This window comes from Gopherus flavomarginatus, chromosome 8, assembly GCF_025201925.1.
Source record: "Gopherus flavomarginatus isolate rGopFla2 chromosome 8, rGopFla2.mat.asm, whole genome shotgun sequence".
Taxonomy (NCBI): domain Eukaryota; kingdom Metazoa; phylum Chordata; order Testudines; family Testudinidae; genus Gopherus; species Gopherus flavomarginatus.
The window spans coordinates 20,012,921-20,033,335 of record NC_066624.1 but is presented as its reverse complement, the minus strand read 5'-3'; the positions used below and the strand labels follow the sequence as shown (position 1 = coordinate 20,033,335).

At 40.5% G+C, this 20,415-nt stretch overlaps 2 protein-coding genes across 6 annotated transcripts in view; one reads left to right on the top strand and one right to left on the bottom strand.

The window, feature by feature from the left end:
• Positions 1 to 20,415, top strand: part of ATP7A (ATPase copper transporting alpha) — a 59,797-nt gene that overhangs the window by 28,708 nt on the left and 10,674 nt on the right. For all 5 annotated transcript variants that reach the window (XM_050964577.1, XM_050964576.1, XM_050964580.1 and 2 more), the window contains exons 3-8: positions 7,637 to 8,126; positions 9,278 to 10,015; positions 15,518 to 15,739; positions 17,485 to 17,645; positions 19,283 to 19,444; positions 20,215 to 20,291. In XM_050964577.1, the coding sequence (XP_050820534.1) occupies positions 7,637 to 8,126; positions 9,278 to 10,015; positions 15,518 to 15,739; positions 17,485 to 17,645; positions 19,283 to 19,444; positions 20,215 to 20,291 (1,850 nt within the window). The remainder of the gene's footprint in view (positions 1 to 7,636; positions 8,127 to 9,277; positions 10,016 to 15,517; positions 15,740 to 17,484; positions 17,646 to 19,282; positions 19,445 to 20,214; positions 20,292 to 20,415) is intronic.
• On the bottom strand, positions 12,700 to 13,059 carry LOC127056627 (60S ribosomal protein L36-like). The gene has a single exon (XM_050964713.1). It carries the CDS (start codon positions 13,036 to 13,038, stop codon positions 12,721 to 12,723), a length of 318 nt encoding a protein of 105 aa, XP_050820670.1. The 5' UTR covers positions 13,039 to 13,059; the 3' UTR covers positions 12,700 to 12,720.

Sequence of the window (20,415 nt, the reverse complement as noted above, 5' to 3'; positions counted from 1 at the left end):
TGAGTTGCTCAGTAAATTCCAAGCTAATTAACTATGATGCCTTTCACAAGGAAGAGGAATGTCACTATGATGTGAAATTTGAGAGTGGGGATGGAGAGTAATGCAAGGGACAGGTGAGATTCTTGGTGTCCCTGCCAGGCATTCAGAATTCCCTTTCCTTTTTACTGTGTTTATATGGGAATGGGAGGTGGTATTAGCTGCATCTTTTAAGGGGAAACAGTAGTTCTTCTTGTTCCTTATTAATTTAACTATTACTATACAAAAGTCTTTTAAAAAGAGGTAGACCTTTTAGCAGAAATAATTGATCTACTTTTAATCAAAGCTTCATATCTTCAGAGTTTGTGGCTCAAACAAGAAATCCAGCTTTTGTAACATGGGCTATTCTGCAGGGGGGTGGGGAGGAAGCAAGAATCTGTCTAACTTGAAACAAAACTCACTGGGGAATTTTTTTTAACCTGTAAGCTGTTCCATTCTAACCAATACATCGATTTTACAATATGTTTACAAATAATAAAGCAATTTAACACCTGATTGATCCATTCTAGGCTTGTGACCTGTTTGGTGCTAGAAGGCATATTCAGTCCTACCAATGACAGCAGCAGTGTGCTGTTAATCCTAACTGCCTGGTGCACAGGTGAAGTTTTCCCCTGCAAATTGAAGTTTTAACATTCTGTGGCAATTAAATAATCCTGCATAAAACAATGTACCCATGCTTTCTGTAGGGAGTTATTTCCATCTTAATCAATGTGGTCTAGACAAACATTGGGCTTGCCAAAATAGTGGAGCCTGTTTTTTGGCACGTGGTCACTATAACTAGCTGTAATGTGCAGCTGCTTACCAGAGGATATGATGCAGCTAGTACAGTTACTTCTGCCTACGCTAGGAGTTGGTGCTGGCTACAGAGATCTGTGAACAGTGATATTTACACTAGATCCTACTTTTGATCTGCATTGGTGACTTAACAGAATTTGAACTTGATTGATTCTGGTAACAAAGAACAGATCCGCTGGCAAAATAATCGTTCATTGTTTTTAGCAAGGGAGATAATACTTTTATAGTAACATTGAGCACATGTTGCGATCAGACCAATGAATAAACCTCCACTAAAACTAAGTAAAATGAAGAATTGAAATGAATGAAAAATACTATCTGCAGAAAAAAATTATTTTAGTATCTTTCCCTGGTGCATTTGGAAAATGACCTGAAAGGCTTGACATTCTGCAACGGGGTAGGCAACCTATGGGCTTGTCTACATCAGAAAGTTGCAGCGCTGGTGAGGGAGTTACAGCGCTGCAACTTAGGAGGTGTACACATCTGCAGGGCACCACCAGCGCTGCAACTCCCTGTTTGCAGCGCTGGCCGTACTCCCGTTTTGTCTCGGGTGTAGAGGATCCAGCGCTGGTGATCCAGCGCTGGTAATCAAGTGTAGACACTTACCAGCGCTTTTCTTGACCTCCGTGGAATAAGCAGGTATCCCAGCATACCTGAGGAAGCCTCTGGTAATCAAGCTGGTCTCCTTCCCCGGCTTGCTCTCGCGTTCCCCGAGCAAGCAGGTCTCCTTCCCTGAGGTTTGCTGGGTGGTTCCGGGAAGGCGAGAGCAAACCGGGGAAGGAGACCAGCTTCGCCGCGGTTTGCTCTCGCATTCCCCGAACCCCGAGCAAGCAGGTCTCCTTCCCTGAGGTTTGCTGGGTGGTTCCGGGAAGGCGAGAGCAAACCGGGAAAGGAGACCAGCTTCGCCGCGGTTTGCTCTCGCGTTCCGCGAACCACCCTGCAAACCGCAGGGAAGGAGACCTGCTTGTTCGGGGAACGCGAGAGCAAACCGCGGCGAAGCTGGTCTCCTTTCTCGGTTTGCTCTCGCGTTCGCCGAACCCCCGAGCAAGCAGGTCTCCTTCCCTGCGGTTTGCAGGGGGGTTCGGGGAACGCGAGAGCAAACCGCGGCGAAGCTGGTCTCCTTCCCCGGTTTGCTCTCGCGTTCGCCGAACCCCCGAGCAAGCAGGTCTCCTTCCCTGCGGTTTGCAGGGTGGTTCGCGGAACGCGAGAGCAAACCGCGGCGAAGCTGGTCTCCTTCCCCGGTTTGCTCTCGCGTTCGCCGAACCCCCGTGCAAGCAGGTCTCCTTCCCTGCGGTTTGCAGGGGGGTTCGGGGAACGCGAGAGCAAACCGCGGCGAAGCTGGTCTCCTTCCCCGGTTTGCTCTCGCCTTCCCCAAAACCCCTTGAAGCCGCCCAACAGCGCTGCAGTGTGGCCACATCTAACACCACTTGCAGCGCTGGTTGCTGTAAGTGTGGCCACTCTGCAGCGCTGGCCCTATACAGCTGTACTAATACAGCTGTAACAACCAGCGCTGCAAAATTTTAGATGTAGACATGGCCTATGGTACATGTGCCAAAGGTGGCACGCAAGCTGATTTACAATGGCACTCACACTGCCCGGGTCCTGGCCACTGGTCCAGGGGGCTTTGCATTTTAATTTAATTTTAAATGAAGCTTCTTAAACATTTTTAAAACCTTATTTACTTTACATACAACAATAGTTTAGTTATATATTTTAGACTTATAGAAAGATCTTTTAAAAACGTTAAAATATATTACTGGCTCGCAAAACCTTAAATTAGAGTGAATAAATGAAGACTCGGCACACCATGTCTGAAAGGTTGCCAACCCCTGTTCTAGTATGTCAACATTTTATAGTTTAAATTGTTCCACCCTCCTCCTGAAAATTTTACACAAAAGCCTGCGCTGAGAATGATTCATGACCTCCCTGAATATAACATACTCTGTATAGCCCCATTAGTAGCAAGTACACTGTGAAATGGGTGCTTAAAGAAAGGCATTAACCACTTTGTTTTGAAACAGTGGGATAGAATACACCTCTTGCCAAGTCCTATTTGGCAAAAAATATACTGTAGAGACTAAAGGTTTAAGTGGAAGAGGCTTATAATGAAAATCAGGAGGTCACAGTTAATACTTAGTCCACATTACAGAAACAAAACTTTGAGTTAGGTGGACAGATTTATTCTTCCTTTGGCCCATGCGTATTCTTTGTCAATAATGAGGCACTGTTGTGTTTAATGGTTATCAGGCCAGCAAAGGAAGCATATGTTGAATGTCTAATACAGCCACACGGAACTTTAATTTGGGTTATTTTGTTTTGTAATTGCAAGAAAACCAATAAACTACTGTATCCTTGTTATTGATTCTGCCAAATTGCATAATTGATGACAGAAAAGGAGAAAGGTGGTCATTAAACTGATTAAACTGATGTAATTTGATCACAGCAGTGGTCTCCTGGTTGTTTTTTGCCTAAGGAAAAGTTAAAATTGGAAGATAATGTGTTGGGCCTGTGCCTGGTATTGGTTTACCCTTTTGGAAATTGAAATAATAATGTTTGATTCCATTCCTCTTGGAAGCAAATTAAATTGGGGATATTTGTACTGTATGATGTGAAAGATTAGAAAGTCTGTGAACCTCTAAAACTTAAAGAAAAAAGAGAGCTTTTTCTTTAATGGTTCTCATGTTGAATTCTAAAGCTGTGTCGCATTCTCTAGATTTTGATCCTCTCTATCCCTACTTCTAAGGCCTGGTCTACGCTACAGGGTTAGGTTGAATTTAGCCACATTAGGTCTATTTAAAAATGAATGCGTCCACACAATCACCCCATTCCGTCGACCTAAAGGGCTCATAAAATCGACTTCTGTACTCCTCCCCGGAGAGAGGAGTAGTGCTAAAATTGACTTTGCTGGGTCGAATTTGTGGTGGATGCAAATCGAACATATTGGCCTCCGGGAGCTATCCCAGAGTGCTCCATTGTGACCACTCTTGACAGCACTTCGAACTCTGATGCACTAGCCAGGTACACAGGAAAAGCCCCGGGAACTTTTGAATTTCATTTCCTGTTTGGTCAGCGTGATGAACTCAGCAACACAGGTGGGCCATGGAGGGACCCCAGGTGCATGGGGCCGGCAGCCAACAGGGACCCCAGGTGTGCCTGGCGGCAGCCGGGACCATAACTGACGTGTTTCGAATATAAGTAGATGTGACAAAGTTGTGTTTCTATGTTTCTTCTATTGTATGTTGTTTTATCAGTTGACATGCATCTCTTGGTTGGAAGTCAACAGATCTTTTTGTAGTTTGATTTCAGTTTTCCCACTCCAGATCATCTGTGGGAGTATTTTATGCCATTATATTATTGATTTGTATTGCAGTAGCACCGAGGAGCCCCAATTATGGACCAGGAGCCCATAGTACTAGGTGCTATACAGACACAGAACAAAAATATGGTCCATTTCATAGAGGCGTTAAGGAGCCATATGAAGAACTGGAAAGAAGGTTTCCTTTACAGGATATCCGTTTCTTCAATAAACGGTTTATGAAAACGTCCTTATTTCATGTTACATTGGATTTAAATTATGACCTAAAGATTGATAGTTAAACACGACATCACAAAATGTATCAAAATGAAAAAAGAAAACACAGTGTAAAAAAATTTGTCCAGCACCACTCAGGGCACCTGCTAATTTTCTCCAGAAATGTGTAATTATGGCAGGGTTTACTGCTAAATATGTACTTAAATTACAGACATGAAAAGAGGAACATCCCTTAAGTGCTGATGTGGGGAAAGGGACATGCAGAGAGAATTATATTTGCAACACAAGCAAATGTGAAATGTAATACTCTCACCAATATGAAATTACTGTAGAGTCTGTACAAATTTTAGTAGAATAAGCATGTTTCAATAATTATAGGTCAGCATCAGGAATTAATTGCTGATATGGGGAAAAATTAGGCTAAAGCTAATTCTTGGCTTAGCTGTAAGAAATAATACACCTTTTAGGTATAATTATTGGAGCGTAGCAAGCAGGCCCCTATGTAGTTCTGCTTGTTATAATGTGAATACTTGTTTATAGTTCTCATATGCTGGCAGCCTGTGTATGCAAAATAATTCCCCCTGAGTAGAACTGTGTTGCATCTCTACAAGATCACTGGGCCAGCATCAACCAACCACTTCTTAATTTGATTTATCTGTTACAGCAGAACCATGCTGAAAATGGGAGGGTCATTTCAAATGATAGAATTTTGCAAATGGAGTGAGCAAACATAATAAAAAGGGATAATACACCACAAAATCTTTATTTCTCTTGACATTTGTGTTTTAGCACATTATGAAGTGTTTTCAGTAACTGAAAGTTGTAAATATAAAGTAACAAGAAACCTTACTCCAAAATGCTGGTTTTAAACCTTTGTTGCAAAGAAGGAAGGGTCATTTTTTTTTTTTTTTTGAGTATCCAGATTATAAAGTATGTGTGTTAGTAAAATACGGCTTAGCGAAGTTCTTCTACAGTGATTTGATGAATTCATACTAGGAATTTATAGCTCTTTTGCTTATCTTAACTAATAAATGGGGTTATATCACCTTCAGCAGTAGTTTACATGCTAAACAAAACTGGCTTGGGTTGGAAGTGACAGAAAATTTACTATCTGATGATGGTGGGAAATGAATTAGTGGTCACCATCCAGTGCATAGTGGATTGGTGTTGGCATCACAAACATCTTGACAACTGCTGTGGGATTTCTCCTTCCCCCTGCAGCTCCCGGCCACCTTGAGAGTCAGGGGAGACCCTGGAGCTCCCCGCAGCTCCCACCTGCCGTGGGCAGGGGGAACCCACAGTTCCCAGCCGCTGCGGGTAGGGGGACCCCATAGCTCCCAACTGCCATGGGCAGGGGGACCCCACAGCTCCGAGTCCCCACAGGTGGTGGGAGTCCTAGGGGGTCCCCATTTTTTCACGGATATTTTTAGTGAAAGTCAGGGACAGGTCACGGGTTTCCATTAATTTTTCTTTATTGCCCATGACCTGTCCCGGACTTTTACTAAAAATATCCGTGACAAAATCTTAGCTTTAATATTGAGGCACTGACCAGGCTGAGGTTTCTAAGCACTACTGCAACATACATTTTAAATAATATTTACAAATATTTGCAGACTTACTTTTTCAGCCATTTGCCTATCACCTAGTGCTTCCCCCGCCCCCACCTGTTTTCTCTGAATAATCCATTCAGACCTCTAAAACAGGCTGTTGTAGAACACACAACTCAGATTATATGTAAGGCTCTGTTTGAATGAAGAGCTAGACTCACAGATTTGACAGATGCCTGGGAATGTTAGAGTGAAGCCCCTCCCCCCCGTTCTATTTCCTTCCTTTTTCTTCCCACACTCCCGTAATCCATCACTGCACCATTGTATGACAGATTAGAGTTGTGCCTTTGCAGAGTTTCTGCTTTTTAAGATTAGATCAAATACATTTGTCTGCAATGACTAATCCAGTTCAACAGACCTTCACTTTAGGGTTTTAATATGTACTCTAAAAAGCATTGAGACAGTGTAGGAAAGTTGCTGTGTGAGGACAGTGTATACCCTATAATAGAGCATAAGATTCTGAAATTGGCAGACTGCTGCTCTGGTAGAGCCTCCCATATGCAATCATGTTGTTGTCACACAGGTGAACATAAGTTAATTTATGGTTTTCATAAGTACAGTCTCAAACTACTTCTTCAAGGTGAGCACTAAAGGGCAAATGATAATGGAGAAGTGTCACTGTGGTAGGTGTTGGAATTATTAATATTTGATATTACTAGTATGGGAAACTAACAAACACTAATTTAACCATACATTTTTCTATTAAATCCAAAGGCCAAATGATACTTATACAGTTGCTCTAAATAATAAGCAATTTACTACACACAAACAGTAACAGAACATTTATAAGTATTTGATCCAGATACTTACAAATGGGCTACACCCAGGGGCACTTAGCAGAGCTGATGCATGGGGGGGGCAGGGGAAGTGCCATGCAGGGGCATGTGCCCGTCCCCATTTGCTCCTTGGCTTGTATTGAGCATCCTCGCATGGACTGAGCATGCACAGTAACACTGCTAAGTGGCTGCCCTCACTCTGCCACCTCACTATTGGCAGGCGTGGGTCATCTCTGGTGCTTAAACCTACATTGGTCGGCTCCAGCATGGTTAGGCAGGTATTAGCAATGAACCCTTTGAGAGTTTACTTTTTTATACTCTTCAGCAGAAAAGTGATGTCATTGCCAATTACTGACTTCAGCTAAAAACCCGTCTGAGACAGTTCACCCTTATTTCCAGTCTCAACCCAGATAAGATTTACAAGGCCATTCCGCCTTCCCAAGGCCATTCCTCCCTATCTCCTCCCCTCCTTCTTCTGGACCAACAGTATTTCCACAGCACCTGGGTTAACATAAGCTTTAACACTGGTTTGTGGTTGGGAAGGCCATGTTGTCTCATTTTAAGACAGATACTTTTTGTTTTATTTAAAACCATCTGCAGTCACCCCTATCAGTTAGAGGCATTTTTTTTTTAGCAACTTTCCCTTATCTCAGTTATTTTTTGAATTGGACATCCTCCCTATTTTATTTCTTCTGGCCGTATTATTTTAAATGCCTTCCTTCTACTTGTTAATCAGGGCCTTTCTTTACAACATGTACATATTTCCTTATCTAAACTTAAGATAACTCTAATGCTTGAATTTCATGCTTATCCTACAGTAGGTAAAAGCTATTTGATATTAAACTAGCGGGTGGTATTAGCTCTAAGTAATTTTTTTTTCCCTCTTCAAGGTATCTCTAGAAGAAAAGAATGCAACCATTATCTATGACCCCAGACTTCAGACTCCAGACTCCCTTCAGGAAGTTATAGTTGACATGGGATTTGATGCTACCCTGGCTGATTCAGACCCACAACCTGTTTTACTTGACACTACTTTTCTAACCATTCCTACTCAATCACATGTAACATGTGAACAGATCTGTAATGCCCTACTAAAGAACAAAGGTATCTTGGATGTTAAAATTTCCTCTGACCAAAAAACTGCAGTTGTGACATTCATTTCTTCCATTATAAATGGCAACCAGATTATTCAAATGGTGCCAGGCATAGATTTAAATACTGCAGCACCAGAGAAGACATCAGGGACTGGTGAAGATTCCAGTTGGTCCCAAGCATGTGATGTTGTGCTAAGGATGAAGGTAGAGGGGATGACCTGTCATTCTTGCACCAGCACCATAGAAGGAAAGATTGGCAAATTGCAAGGGGTACAGCGGATTAAAGGTAATGCCTTATTTTAATTTTACATGTAGATTATTAATTGATTACGTTGTCCCTTTTTCATATCTGTTGATGCGATCTGTCATGAAGCTAGGTGGTTCAGTAGGATGATTCACCTGTGTGTCAGTGGATACCCAGTTCCATGTTTTAGAGCAGTGGTTCTCAAAGCCCCCATTGGCTTGAAGCGGTGAATTGTGGCCAGCGGGAGCCGCGATCGGCTGAACCTGGGGACGCGGCAGGTAAACAAACTGGCCCGGCCCGCCTGGGGCTTTCCCTGAACAATTGGCAGACTGGCTTTGAGAACCGGTGTTTTAGAGCACAAGTGAAAATGAGTTTCTAACCAATTCTAGTTTCTAACAGGAACATTCTAGTCTCTTTCACTTCCCCAATGATCAAACACTTGCCTACTTTACAAAACCATTTTACAGTTTGGTACAGTGCATCATCTCTGCTCAGGAGACTGCCAGGCCTAGAGACAACAGGATGCAAATTAGTATTGAAGTTGATTGACAGTGTCATAAAGAAAATAACCCAGTGTCTGACCAGGCTATTGGTCTCACATGAATGCTTTACGTTTTGATTGGGACAGGAGTAATAGTGTTCCTTTTTCTTTTATAGCTCTAATTATATCCAACTTTTCTTTTCCATCTAACCTTAAATAACTAATAATGGTGTATGTAAGGTAGCGTCGTAAATGGAGATGGCAGAAACACCTAATTAATTGTCTATAACATAAAGAAAATGACTTGGGGGTCTATGATAGAAGAGTTTGTTTAGCATTAATGTGAGAAATAACTAACATACTGCTGGGCAAGGCATGAACTTTCTAGGAAAAAGTCAAAAAATGAGGCAACAGGAGATTAAGACCTGTTGCAGTATTAGGCACCAAAGGTAGAAAAACTAGATCACTTTGGGTACAGTTTTCAAAAGTACCTAAGTCCCTTTTTCAGTGATTTAAGCACTTAAGAGCCTAAGTCCATCACATTGACTTTCAGTGAGACTAAGTGATTAAACCACTTTTTGAAAATTTTACCCCATTGACAAGATGCGCTGCTCATAGGACTCTCTCTGTGGTCAGTGATATTTAAATGAAATGTTATGAGGAGAGGATGGGGAGCAAAGACACTAATGCATTTTTCTGTTTTAATTTTTAGTCTCCCTGGACAATCAGGAAGCTGTTATTGTGTATCAACCTCATCTAATTACAGCAGAGGAAATCAAAAACCAAATTGAAGCTGCAGGTTTCACAGCAATCATCAAAAAACAGCCCAAACCCATCAAGCTGGGTGTTATTGATGTGGCACGTTTAAAGAACACCCAAACCAAATTTTCAGAGGGAACCCTTCAAAAAAGTCCAAAGCATATTAATGACTTAAAGGCCATTGTTTTCAGAGTCGATGGCATGCACTGCAATTCGTGTGTCTTAAATATCCAGAGCAGCATATCAGCACTCCCATCTGTAGCAAGCATAGTAGTTTCTTTAGAGAAGAAAACAGCTACTGTAAAGTACAACCCAGACTTCATCAGCATAGAAGCACTGAGAAGAGCCATAGAGGCAGTATCACCAGAGACGTTTAAAGTCAGTCTTCCTGATGAATATGAAAACGTCGAGCTTTTCAGCGCACAGATATCTCCAATGAAACCTTCTCAGACAGCTTTAAACAGCACCAACCAGTCCGTTACTCAAGTTACTGTGGTAAATATTGAGGGAATGACTTGTAATTCTTGTGTGCAATCTATTGAGGGAGTCATTTCCCGAAAGCCAGGTGTAAAATCAATATGTGTCTCTCTTGTGAATCATAATGGGACTATAAAATATGATCCTCTCCTAACTTGTCCAGAAGACTTAAAATCTGCAATAGAGGACATGGGATTTGATGCTTCCTTATCAGGTAATGCTAAACTACATGTTTTTGTACTGAGTTGCTATGACTAATTCACTTCCCCTTAGCATATCATACTGCCTAGAATTAAATGTACAGAAATATGGGGTACAGACTCAATTTGCTGAGTGAGGTATTATCTATATAATTATTTTTAATGCTACTGGGATTGTACATGGGGAGACCCACCCCTATAGCGTTGAGACTCATTTCCTTAGTCCTCTGGATTAATTGAAGATGATTAATTCAAGATGCCTAAGAAAATTTCCCCCTCGTTTCATGTTATAAGTATTTTGTTGCTGTCTATCTTTAATGGGATGAATATGGGAGATGGGGAGAGTCCTTTGCTCTTCACTAACAAAAATGGTGATAAATAGTAGAGAATTCAGAGAAAAACAAAAATGACTCTGTGGCTGAAGGGGAAGGATTAGAAGAGCTCTGTATGAATCACTTGGAAAAACAATGGCTAGTGAGATATAGGCATAACTGTCTACTAGTATTGAAATGGTGTAAACATCAGGGAGGAAAAGGAATTATTTAGGATGGCGCAAGGAATTAATTAAATAGCATCTTGTTACTGTGGTGATTGGCACCCTTTATATGTGAAATGGGAAGACATGTTTAACTAGGTGTAATGAGATGAAGTTATGGGAGAGAATTTAGGCTGACTATCAGTAAAAAGACATGCTGCTCAATGGAAGGGGTAGAAGCCCCATAGCCTGAATCACTAGGGCTATATAAAACACTGACAAACATACCATAGGTAACAATTATTCTTCAGAGATAGGGAGATGAGACTAGATGGCCTTCTCTAATTCCAGTGATTCTTTCAACCAGCTCCTGTGTGTTACTCAAGAGTAAGTCAAAAATAGGTTCTCCTTTTATATTCTCCAGAAGGAACTGCTATAGGAAGCATTTGCTCATGGTGTTGAGAGAGCCTCTTTACACTGCAAAGACTTTCACACATGCTTAACTTTACACATTGTGTGAGGTCAGTGGAACTCTTCACAGTATGTAAAGTTAAACTCATGCATACATTTTTGCAAGATTGTGGCCTTAAATGTTTGTCCTATTTATATTTGGAGTAGTTGTACTCACTGTAGCCATCCATATTTCTGACTTGTGGTGCTCTCTGCCTAAAAAATCTTTTGATATTCTAGGGAATCTTTTCTGTACAGGACTGCTCCCCGACCCCTATGACCTAATCCATCATTTCTATACAGCGTGCAGGAATTAAATTATCCACTGATTCCTGGGAGGAAGGAAATCCTGAATGCTAATTCCATCCTTGCCATTTATTTGCTGTGTGACTTTGGCCATTCCTCTTAACTTCATCTCTTTCACCATTGGTAAAAATGGGGTTAATAATACTAACCCCATCTTAATTAACATTATACAGCATGTGGAACAAGTAAAGTGCTAGATATTTTCCTGCCATATCTAGGCAATGCCAGCTATATCAAATGCCAATTTTGTCTTTTAAAGATAAAATGAGAGAGAGAGTTGCTATAAATGTTATGCTAAATTGGCAAGAATTGTGGTTCTGTTATATATCAACAGTGTATGACTGTGTCAATAACACATTTACCTGATCAGATTGCAATATGTTAAGTCTGTAGCATCGCTGATCTGGAGTAATGCATAATGCTACTGTTATAGGTCATGGGTACCTCTGTAAAATTAGAAGTGACTATTAATTTTTGTAATGTCTGTTGAAGATTTATTATTATTTGTATTATGGTGATGCCTAGAAACAGCAATCAGTCTTCAGGTCCCAAGTACCAGTGCCACATTCTGGAGTGCAATCCAGACCTGTGAGGGGTTGTCACCTGCTGCCCTGTAACCGTGAGTGCTTCACAATGCTTTGCTGCTGTAGCTCCAAACTTGAGCCTCTTACAAACAGTCTACAAACATGCAGGTCACATCCTGAGGGTCTGTGTGCTAGACAGCCCCTGGTTCAGCAGCTCTAACCCCAGCAATCTGTCTACAGCCCCACTTTGGGTCCCGCCAGTCTTGGTTACTACTTGCAGGTTAACCCCACCATGCTGTCTGTCCCAGATTTTCCCAAAACCCTGTATTCTGCAGTGTCCAGCATTCTCCTGGACAGTTCAGAGAAATATATGGTTGGTTTGTTCCTCTAAAGACACAAAATCAAATAACTTATTAACTTCATTAGGGTAAATACAGCCTTCCCTTTAAACACAGCATAGTGATGGTTTATAATAATAATAAAACAAATTGATTAACAATGGTACATATGCTAAGTAAAAGGAATAAAGTTAGAAATGATTAGAAACCAATAAAAGTGAAAAAAATCATCTACTAGTCAAAACTTAATCTAACAAAATACAGGCTTTGTTCAAGACCATTTCTCTCATCAGTTATTTTTCTTCCCAGGCATGGGTGACTTTCCCTCAGGCAGGACCTTTCACAAAAGTACAAGTTTCCTTATCTTCATAGGTGAATGATCTTTGCCTAAGAAGGTTTCTCACCTATATTCAGTTCCAGAGACTTCAGTCCCCTCTTGGTTGAAGGACCCATCTTTCTCAGCTTGCTAGAGCTCTGTTCCCTTTTGTCTGTCTAGTGATGGATGCCAAAGATGGCTTCTGTTCTTGAGAGTTCAATGACCTTGCTTCACAAGGTAGGAAGCCCTTGTACATTCAACTTGCTATGTTCACCAAGAAGCTGACCTCATGCTGTTCTTCCCTTTCTGTTTAATCCTCCTTGGCAGCAGCCTTCCTCATGGCTGCCAGAACATTGCTGAGCTCTTCACGTTTTCGCTTGGCCCGAATGTGAGTACCAACCCTTTTCTTTTTGAACTTCAGAGCACGTTTGTCCTTGGAAACTTTCAGCAATTCCATAGCACGCTTCTCATAGGGGGAAAAGCCACAGACCTCTCTGGTCATGTCTCGCACAAACTTTGTGTGTTTGGTCAGGCGCCCTCTGCGGCGGCACTGCCGGGGCTTCGACACGTTCTTCGTCACCTTGTGGCCCTTACTGAGCCCCACAGCCATGGGGTAGCAGATTGCCATGTCTGCCCGAAGCTGAACGGTGCCACAACGGGATTCCTATCCCCCATATGTAAATGGGGTTTCCATTGTTTTGATTCTACCATACTTAATTTACATAGGAGACAGGCAAATAGCTGCCCTGACTCTTGTCTGGGTGGGAACTGTTCCTTCCCTTGTTCGGCCACACACTTAAAACCATAATATCAATGAGCATTCATAATTCCTTTTATAATATTTGTCACACCTGCTGGAAGTAGCTCATGACTTTGAGTGCTTACTTCAGAGCAGACTGTCAAAAACAAGGCAGATACCCCAACTGACAGTGTGTTCTATAATTAGATTTCACCAGGCCAGTAACAAATGTTAACTCTTGGATCACTGCAGCAGTCTTACCATGGAGTAACAAACAGTCCCGATAGACTCTCCAGTCTATCTTGCTGCTCAGATAAACAACTTAGTAATAAACGGTCACTTACGCCAAAAGTCACACAGTATTCAAGTTGCTTTCAGACCCAAGAGACCAGTCACTAAACCCAGATCAATTAGCACCTTAGATCTTACACCAAAGACAATGCCAGTAGCCAATACTGTAATAAACAATCTACAGGTTTATTGACTAGAAAAAGAAACTAGAGTTGTTTACAGGTTAAAGAAAGCAAAGATATACATACAAATGAGTTACCATCTAAATCCAAAGAGTAGCAGAGTTGTAGTAATCTGTCAATTCAAAGTGTCTTTCATAGTGGACCCAGGAGGCAGCCCCTGGGGATCTGTGACTTTAGTTTGGTGTCTGTAGCCCAGGCAGAGTTCAAACAGAGCAGAGATGGAAAATTTTCCTATGACTTTGTTTTATTTCCTTCATTCAGCTTCCAAGTCCACAGGACAAGCTTCCTTGACATAATATTTCCAAGGTGCGATAGAGCCACTAAACAATCCTTTGTATTGCGATGTTCCTTGATGGGCAGTGGGGACAATTCCTGTGCCTGGGTTCAAAAGTTCAGAGCAAACATGTTCAAAGTTATGAAGCAAAATTTAACTTATTTTCTTATAGCATGGAATACAGATGTTACAAGCTAAATTAATGCATGCAGCAACTTACAAGCATTTAATAGAGTCTAAACACATTCTCGTAAGACTAATACTTATTCTGAGCAAAACTAATCTGATCTCCAGCTACAGGGGTGTCAGTTCTTAGCTAATGTCTGCAGCCTGGGCAAGAGTTGGCATCAGGCTTGCCAGCATCACTATGTTAGTACATATATATTACAAGGATATTAATCACCAGTGTGTAGTCATTAGCTTTCAGAAAAGACCTCACTCTACACACTTCTATAGTACAGTAATATTGTATATACTCAGTTAATTCAGTTGCTGATCACTTGAGGCTCAGATCCCTGCATTTGTAGACCCGTAAACGGATTCTGCTGAAAAGTAAAAACCCACACCAAGCTTCTCTATCCTGCTGGGTGTAGATACCATGCTGTCTTCTCCCTCACTTGTTAATCTGAGTTTTGTTTCTACCCTTGTTAGCTTCATGGGTCTGTTTACCTCAATTTATATATAAGCAGTAAACATGCATCCCTTTGTTTAGGATAGACCTGTTTAACAACTCCCCCGATATACCTGGCGTGAACACATTCTAGTTATCATTTCAGCTTTTGTCTATAAATCTTAATACCCACCATGTACATACATGATACAAGATTATTAATGATCAGTGAGTTATTAGTTTTCAGATAATACCTCTTAAGGTATATTTTGTATGAAGATTATTACCAGAGTGGGTAAGATGTAAATACAGCGGTGCTTGGTGTCACAACTAGGGCAGGTCTACATTTAAAACAGAGCAATGGCGCCGCTTCAGTGAAAACGCTACCTACATCAATGGGAGGGCTTCTCCCGTCCATGTAGGTACTCCAACTCTGCAAGAGGTGGTAGCTATGTCGATAGGAGAAGCCCTCCTGTCAACCTTGCACTGTCTATACCAGGGGTCAGGTCATTTTAACTGTATTGCTCAAGAAGGTACATTTTTCACACCCTTAAGCGATGTAGTTATACTGACCTAATTTCCTAATTTAGATCTGGCCTGAGTACTGTTCAGACGTATAACAAGGAGTCATTCCTTGCCCCAGAAAGCACACTGCAGAACAGACAGGGTACAATAGAAGGACAAAACAGATAAAGATGATGGGGGAGGGTAAGTAAAAAAGGTAATGAAATGAATACGGTTGAGCAGAAAAACAGAAGTCACAGTTTCAGTTGCCTAACCAGTATCTAAGGGAGTGGTTTCTAGGCAGCAGAGCAGAAGTAGGCTTAGCTATTTGATTTAGCACCCATAGAGCAAATACATGCATCTTTCTGATGAGGTGATTGCAATTCTGCTTCTCAGTCAGGAATACTACAGTAATGTGCACTCATGTTATGTTGTGTCCGGGTCATAACTCATTTCAGGGGTTGTTAATAAATTCATGATTTGTGTTGTTTTTTTCCACCCCCCCAGCAAAGACAGAACCATTGGTGTTAATAACTCAGCCTTCACTGGAAGTGTCGTTAGATTCTCAGGATAATATGCTTTACATAACAGCACCGCACTCCAAAGTGTCACCAGTCCATGATGATAAACAGGTGGCAAAGACTCCATCGAAGTGCTACATCCAGGTCACTGGCATGACCTGTGCTTCCTGCGTGGCAAATATTGAGAGAAATTTGAGAAGAGAAGATGGTGAGAGATACTTCAGTAAAACCTGTTAAATCTCTAGCCATGTTTTAGAGATGTCTTTAAAGCTGTTGTAGTGGAATTTTAACATGGGGTTAGAGAGAGAAACAACCACCGTTGAATTTTGATTGTTTTACGGTGTACATCCTACACAATCTTGCTTTACTGGATGTAAAGTATGTGGCCCTGCACACTAATGATATAGCTCCGTTGCCACACTTGATAAATCCTACTCTAAATTGCCTTGGCAGGAGTGGAATTATAGCACTCAAAGGATTAAACACATTGTAAAATCAACTTTCAGATTTCTGTGGAGATTAAAACAAAGTTTTATAGGCTGCAGCCCCAAAGCACAAGGACAAGCATAGAGGGTAACATAAAGTTGAAGCTTCTCATTTCATCAGTACATCGCTCCCCTGTGCATTGGGGCTGCAGCTTATAAAACTCTGATCTCCTGCTCACTCCTAGGTACATACCCACTGTTTGCCTGTCTTACCCATAGCATGGTATTAATTAGCATTCAGCATGTGCAACACATTGACAATGTAAAATACAGCGAGTCTCCTGCACTTTAAGCATAAAACAGTTAGTGATGTGGATCTTTAATCCTTAGAAACTCTGGTCAGTACAGAGCGAATGGTTTCAACTTTTTAGCAGGGCAAGTAATTTCTTTTAAAATGGCACTCATTTCGCCATTATTATTTTTTTCTACTCAGTGTTAGCTAACTCCCCCCATTATGTAGACAAACCCATATTGAGGCCAACTTAACCATACTTTTCCTGCTTTACTTCCTTGTTGTAACCACTTTCTCCCCTTCCCTCCTCCCCACCTTGGGTAATAAGTGGGGATGGAACCCAGGGCCCCTGGAACTAAAAGCAATGAGCTGTTACTGTTTGACCTAAAGAACCATATAGACCTGGTAACTTACAGGCATTGGTAGACTCATAAAAACTATTTGTGGTCTAGCAAGTAGGGAAGGATAAAAAGGCAAGCTCTTACACTGTTACATGATCATAAATGTAATTCATAATTATGACCATAATTCTGTGCTCCCTCTGCTGACAGGGTGAGGTGCTCTGCGGAAGCAAAATATTGCAGAGTCAAACAACAATGGCAAACGAAGGCTATACTTCATTGGTTTAAAATAATGTGAAAGCTAGACAAATATTGGACTATTTGATGCTTTAATCCTTCGGTGTTGTGAGAAACTAGTAGAGAAAATTCTTTCATTCTGTGTTTGACAGGACTGTGTGTTCATTCCTCTTTCTCAATCAGTTTATTTCTTACAGAAAATGCCTTTAGAAATACAAATACTTGGGAGCCCTAAAACCCTTACTTACAAAGTGTGTTTCTTAAATTTCTTAAAAGGAGCTTTGGGGAAAAAAATTGAGGAGTTTTAGAGCCCCCTTAATGTGTCATAAACTGGAATTTTTTTTTAAATTAACCAATTTAAATAAATAGTAAATCTGTCATTGCCCTCAGTTTCACTCATCTTCCTTTACCTTTAGACTTAGATTCTTCAAGTACACATGTTCTCTCAGAGCCTGCCTTTTGTTGTTTGTTCTGAAAGTGTCCTCATGGTATGCTATGTGCAGGCTACCCGTTTCACAGTTTTAGTGAATGTGGGTGATTGATAGCCTCATGTAATATGGTGATTGAGGTACAGTATGTTAACTAAACTAAACGTATTTGCACATTGTTCTAATACAATGTTTAATTAATACTGTACTTTCTGGTTGTATATTTCTAGGAATATGTTCTGTGCTTGTTGCTCTAATGGCAGGGAAGGCAGAAGTGAGGTATGACCCTGCTATCATACAGCCATCAGTCATAGCAGGTCTAATCCGTGAATTGGGATTTGGAGCTACTGTTATGGAAAACTATGATGGAGATGGAATTCTAGAACTTGTTGTAAGCAGATCATTTTAATAAATAAAACCATATCAGTCATTTTTAGCTGTTCAATATGCATGGGTAATGTTTTTACTTCCAAGAAAGCTTTCCATACAGACAGGATTGTCTGATTTAAAGAAAAATAGATATTTGTGTCTGGCTGCATTTGGCTGTTATAATTAGATAAAATCTGTAGTTAAAAGGATATTGTAAACTTCTGTATAGATTGATTGATTAAAAGATACATTCAGGATTCTGATAAAGCACCTTTAAATAGTACAGAATTTAAAAAATACTTTAAAAATTTTAAGAGTTCTTATGTTCCTCTGTTGATGTTTATAGGGGACTTATGGGTAGAGCTGAGAATAGCAACACAAGACATGATTTTACATAGGTCTCTCTGTCTTAATGGCACTCATTATCAGTAGTACTTGAATGCCTCACAATTTTTAATGAATTTATTCTAACAACACTCCTGTGATATACAGAAATAAAGTTATCCCCGTTTAAAAAGCTTGCCTAAGGTCACACAGGAAGCACCAGAGAACTGAACCTAGGTCTCTTTAATCCCAGGCTGGCATTTTAGTCAATGGACTATCCTTCCTCTCCATTGCCTTTTCCCCACCTTCCTCTCCATGCATACTTCTGCTTGCTGCATGTGTCCTCTTCAGTGTCAATTCCAGCTTTGCTGTTACTGGTAAACATGCTCTTCCAGAGCTTAGGGATAGAGCATGCATCTGAGCACCCCTAGAGCAAGACTTGAGAACGATGTCATCATGCTAAGTGTGAGACAGAAAATGTGACTGATTATCAGCAAAACAGCTGAAGATAACTTTTCACCCAGTGCAGTCCAATGCACAAACTCTTGGTCTACACTAGGAACTGAGTAAAAAGGGGAAAAAAGCTGTTTTCCCCCTCTAATTTTTTAATCTTTGTTACAGTAATCTTAAAGATTGCTTTTACCAATAATATGTAGGCCGTTTTTAGACGAAAATCTGACTTTCAAATAGAATATCTGCTTCTACAAGGTTAAATGTCAGTGGAAAGCTATGCACAGGTGGGTGAGAAACAAATGCAATAATACATGTCAAATAGCAACAAACTTCCCAAATATATGGCAAATGTACCTTTTCCCAGTGTATTCAATTCATGCCTTTTACTGAAAGTTTGGAATATTAGCAAGGACCTAAAAAACTGAAATGCTGACCTTGGTACCACCTCTTCAGTCTTTTTAAAAATTGTATATTGACTATAAATGGAAAAAGGCAGCATTCAAAATTTTTCTACCTTCTGTGAAGATGTGCAATTTATATGCCTCCACTAGAGACTTTGTTATTGCAATTGATTTGATAAGAAGTTGCTTATATGCTATGGTGATGTGCAGCAGAATAAAACCTATAGATAAATATTACAAACTATATGTGGATTTGCTAACCTACAAATTATGCAAAGATCAAGCCACAGTTCCACCTGCTGGTCAGATAGCTGTATATTCCAAAAGGGTTTTTTGTTTTTTGTTATACCATCTAGGGATGCTATAACTCAGATAACAAAAGCACAGATTATGGTTTCCTAATTTTTCTCAGATTCTCTGTAATAAATGAAAAAGTATTCACTAATATTTTTAAAACATCGGTCTTTGGTTTTGATAACAGGTGAGAGGAATGACCTGTGCCTCATGTGTACATAAAATAGAATCCACTCTTATGAAGACTAAAGGTGTATTATACAGCTCAGTGGCTCTTGCAACCAACAAAGCACACATTAAATATGATCCTGAGATTGTTGGTCCTCGAGATATTATACAAACAGTAGAGGTAAGTGCTTAGGTGGTATTAAACTGTTTCATTGGGCCACTAAAAATCTTATAGAATATCCAGTATGCTTCCCGGAGTTCTAAACCCTGGAATACAAGAACTCTTAGTATGGAGTGATTATGGAACAGAGGTATATCAAGGCCAAAATCCTGTCCCCTTTCTCTTCCATCCACTCTTCTCACCATCAGTGTAGAGAAGTCAACATACAGAACAGGTGTTCTGGCAGTAAGGGCAACTGCATATGCCATCAGAACAGTACTCCGTGGTGACTTTGTCCATGCCTTGCAAGGAGATGCTGAAAGAGCATTTTAGAACAAGTTGAAGCCTAAATCTGACAGCTAGTTCTGAGGTACCTTTTGACATAGAAAGTGAAAGAATGACCTTATAAATGTGCTAATGAAGCAAGCTGAATGCATGGCCTGCTCCCCTAGATAGCCTGCAAATATCTCTATACAGCACAAGATGTCTTAGAAATAAGTTTTATATTGCCCACATCTGTATGTTTCAGTTGTCTGTGACAGTGGGCAAATTCCTTTTTCTAGATGGCAGGGAATGTCTTTTGTGTTCTGTAGAGCAGTTAACATGGTATAAATTTGTAGAAATGTTATATCACAGGTGATATTTACTTGCCTGGACAAAGAAGTACAGCTAAAGGTGTTTTCTGCGCATGCAGTATTGATGACTTCCTGCAAATCAAGATGAAAGTGTATCTTTTGTGGTGGTAATTCTCTGTGTGGTAAAATCAAATCCTTGGTACATTTCTCATGTAGGATTTAGGTTTTGAGACTTCTTTAGTCAAGAAGGACAGATCTGCTAGCCATCTAGACCACAAACAAGAAATAAGGCAGTAAGTATTACTGAGCCTGTTCTCATTTCTATTTAAATGTTCATCTGATTCTTCTTTTAAAGTTTGAGGCTGTTTTTGAACCAGAATTGACATTTTCACAAATTACTTTGTTGGTTTCTGCTGA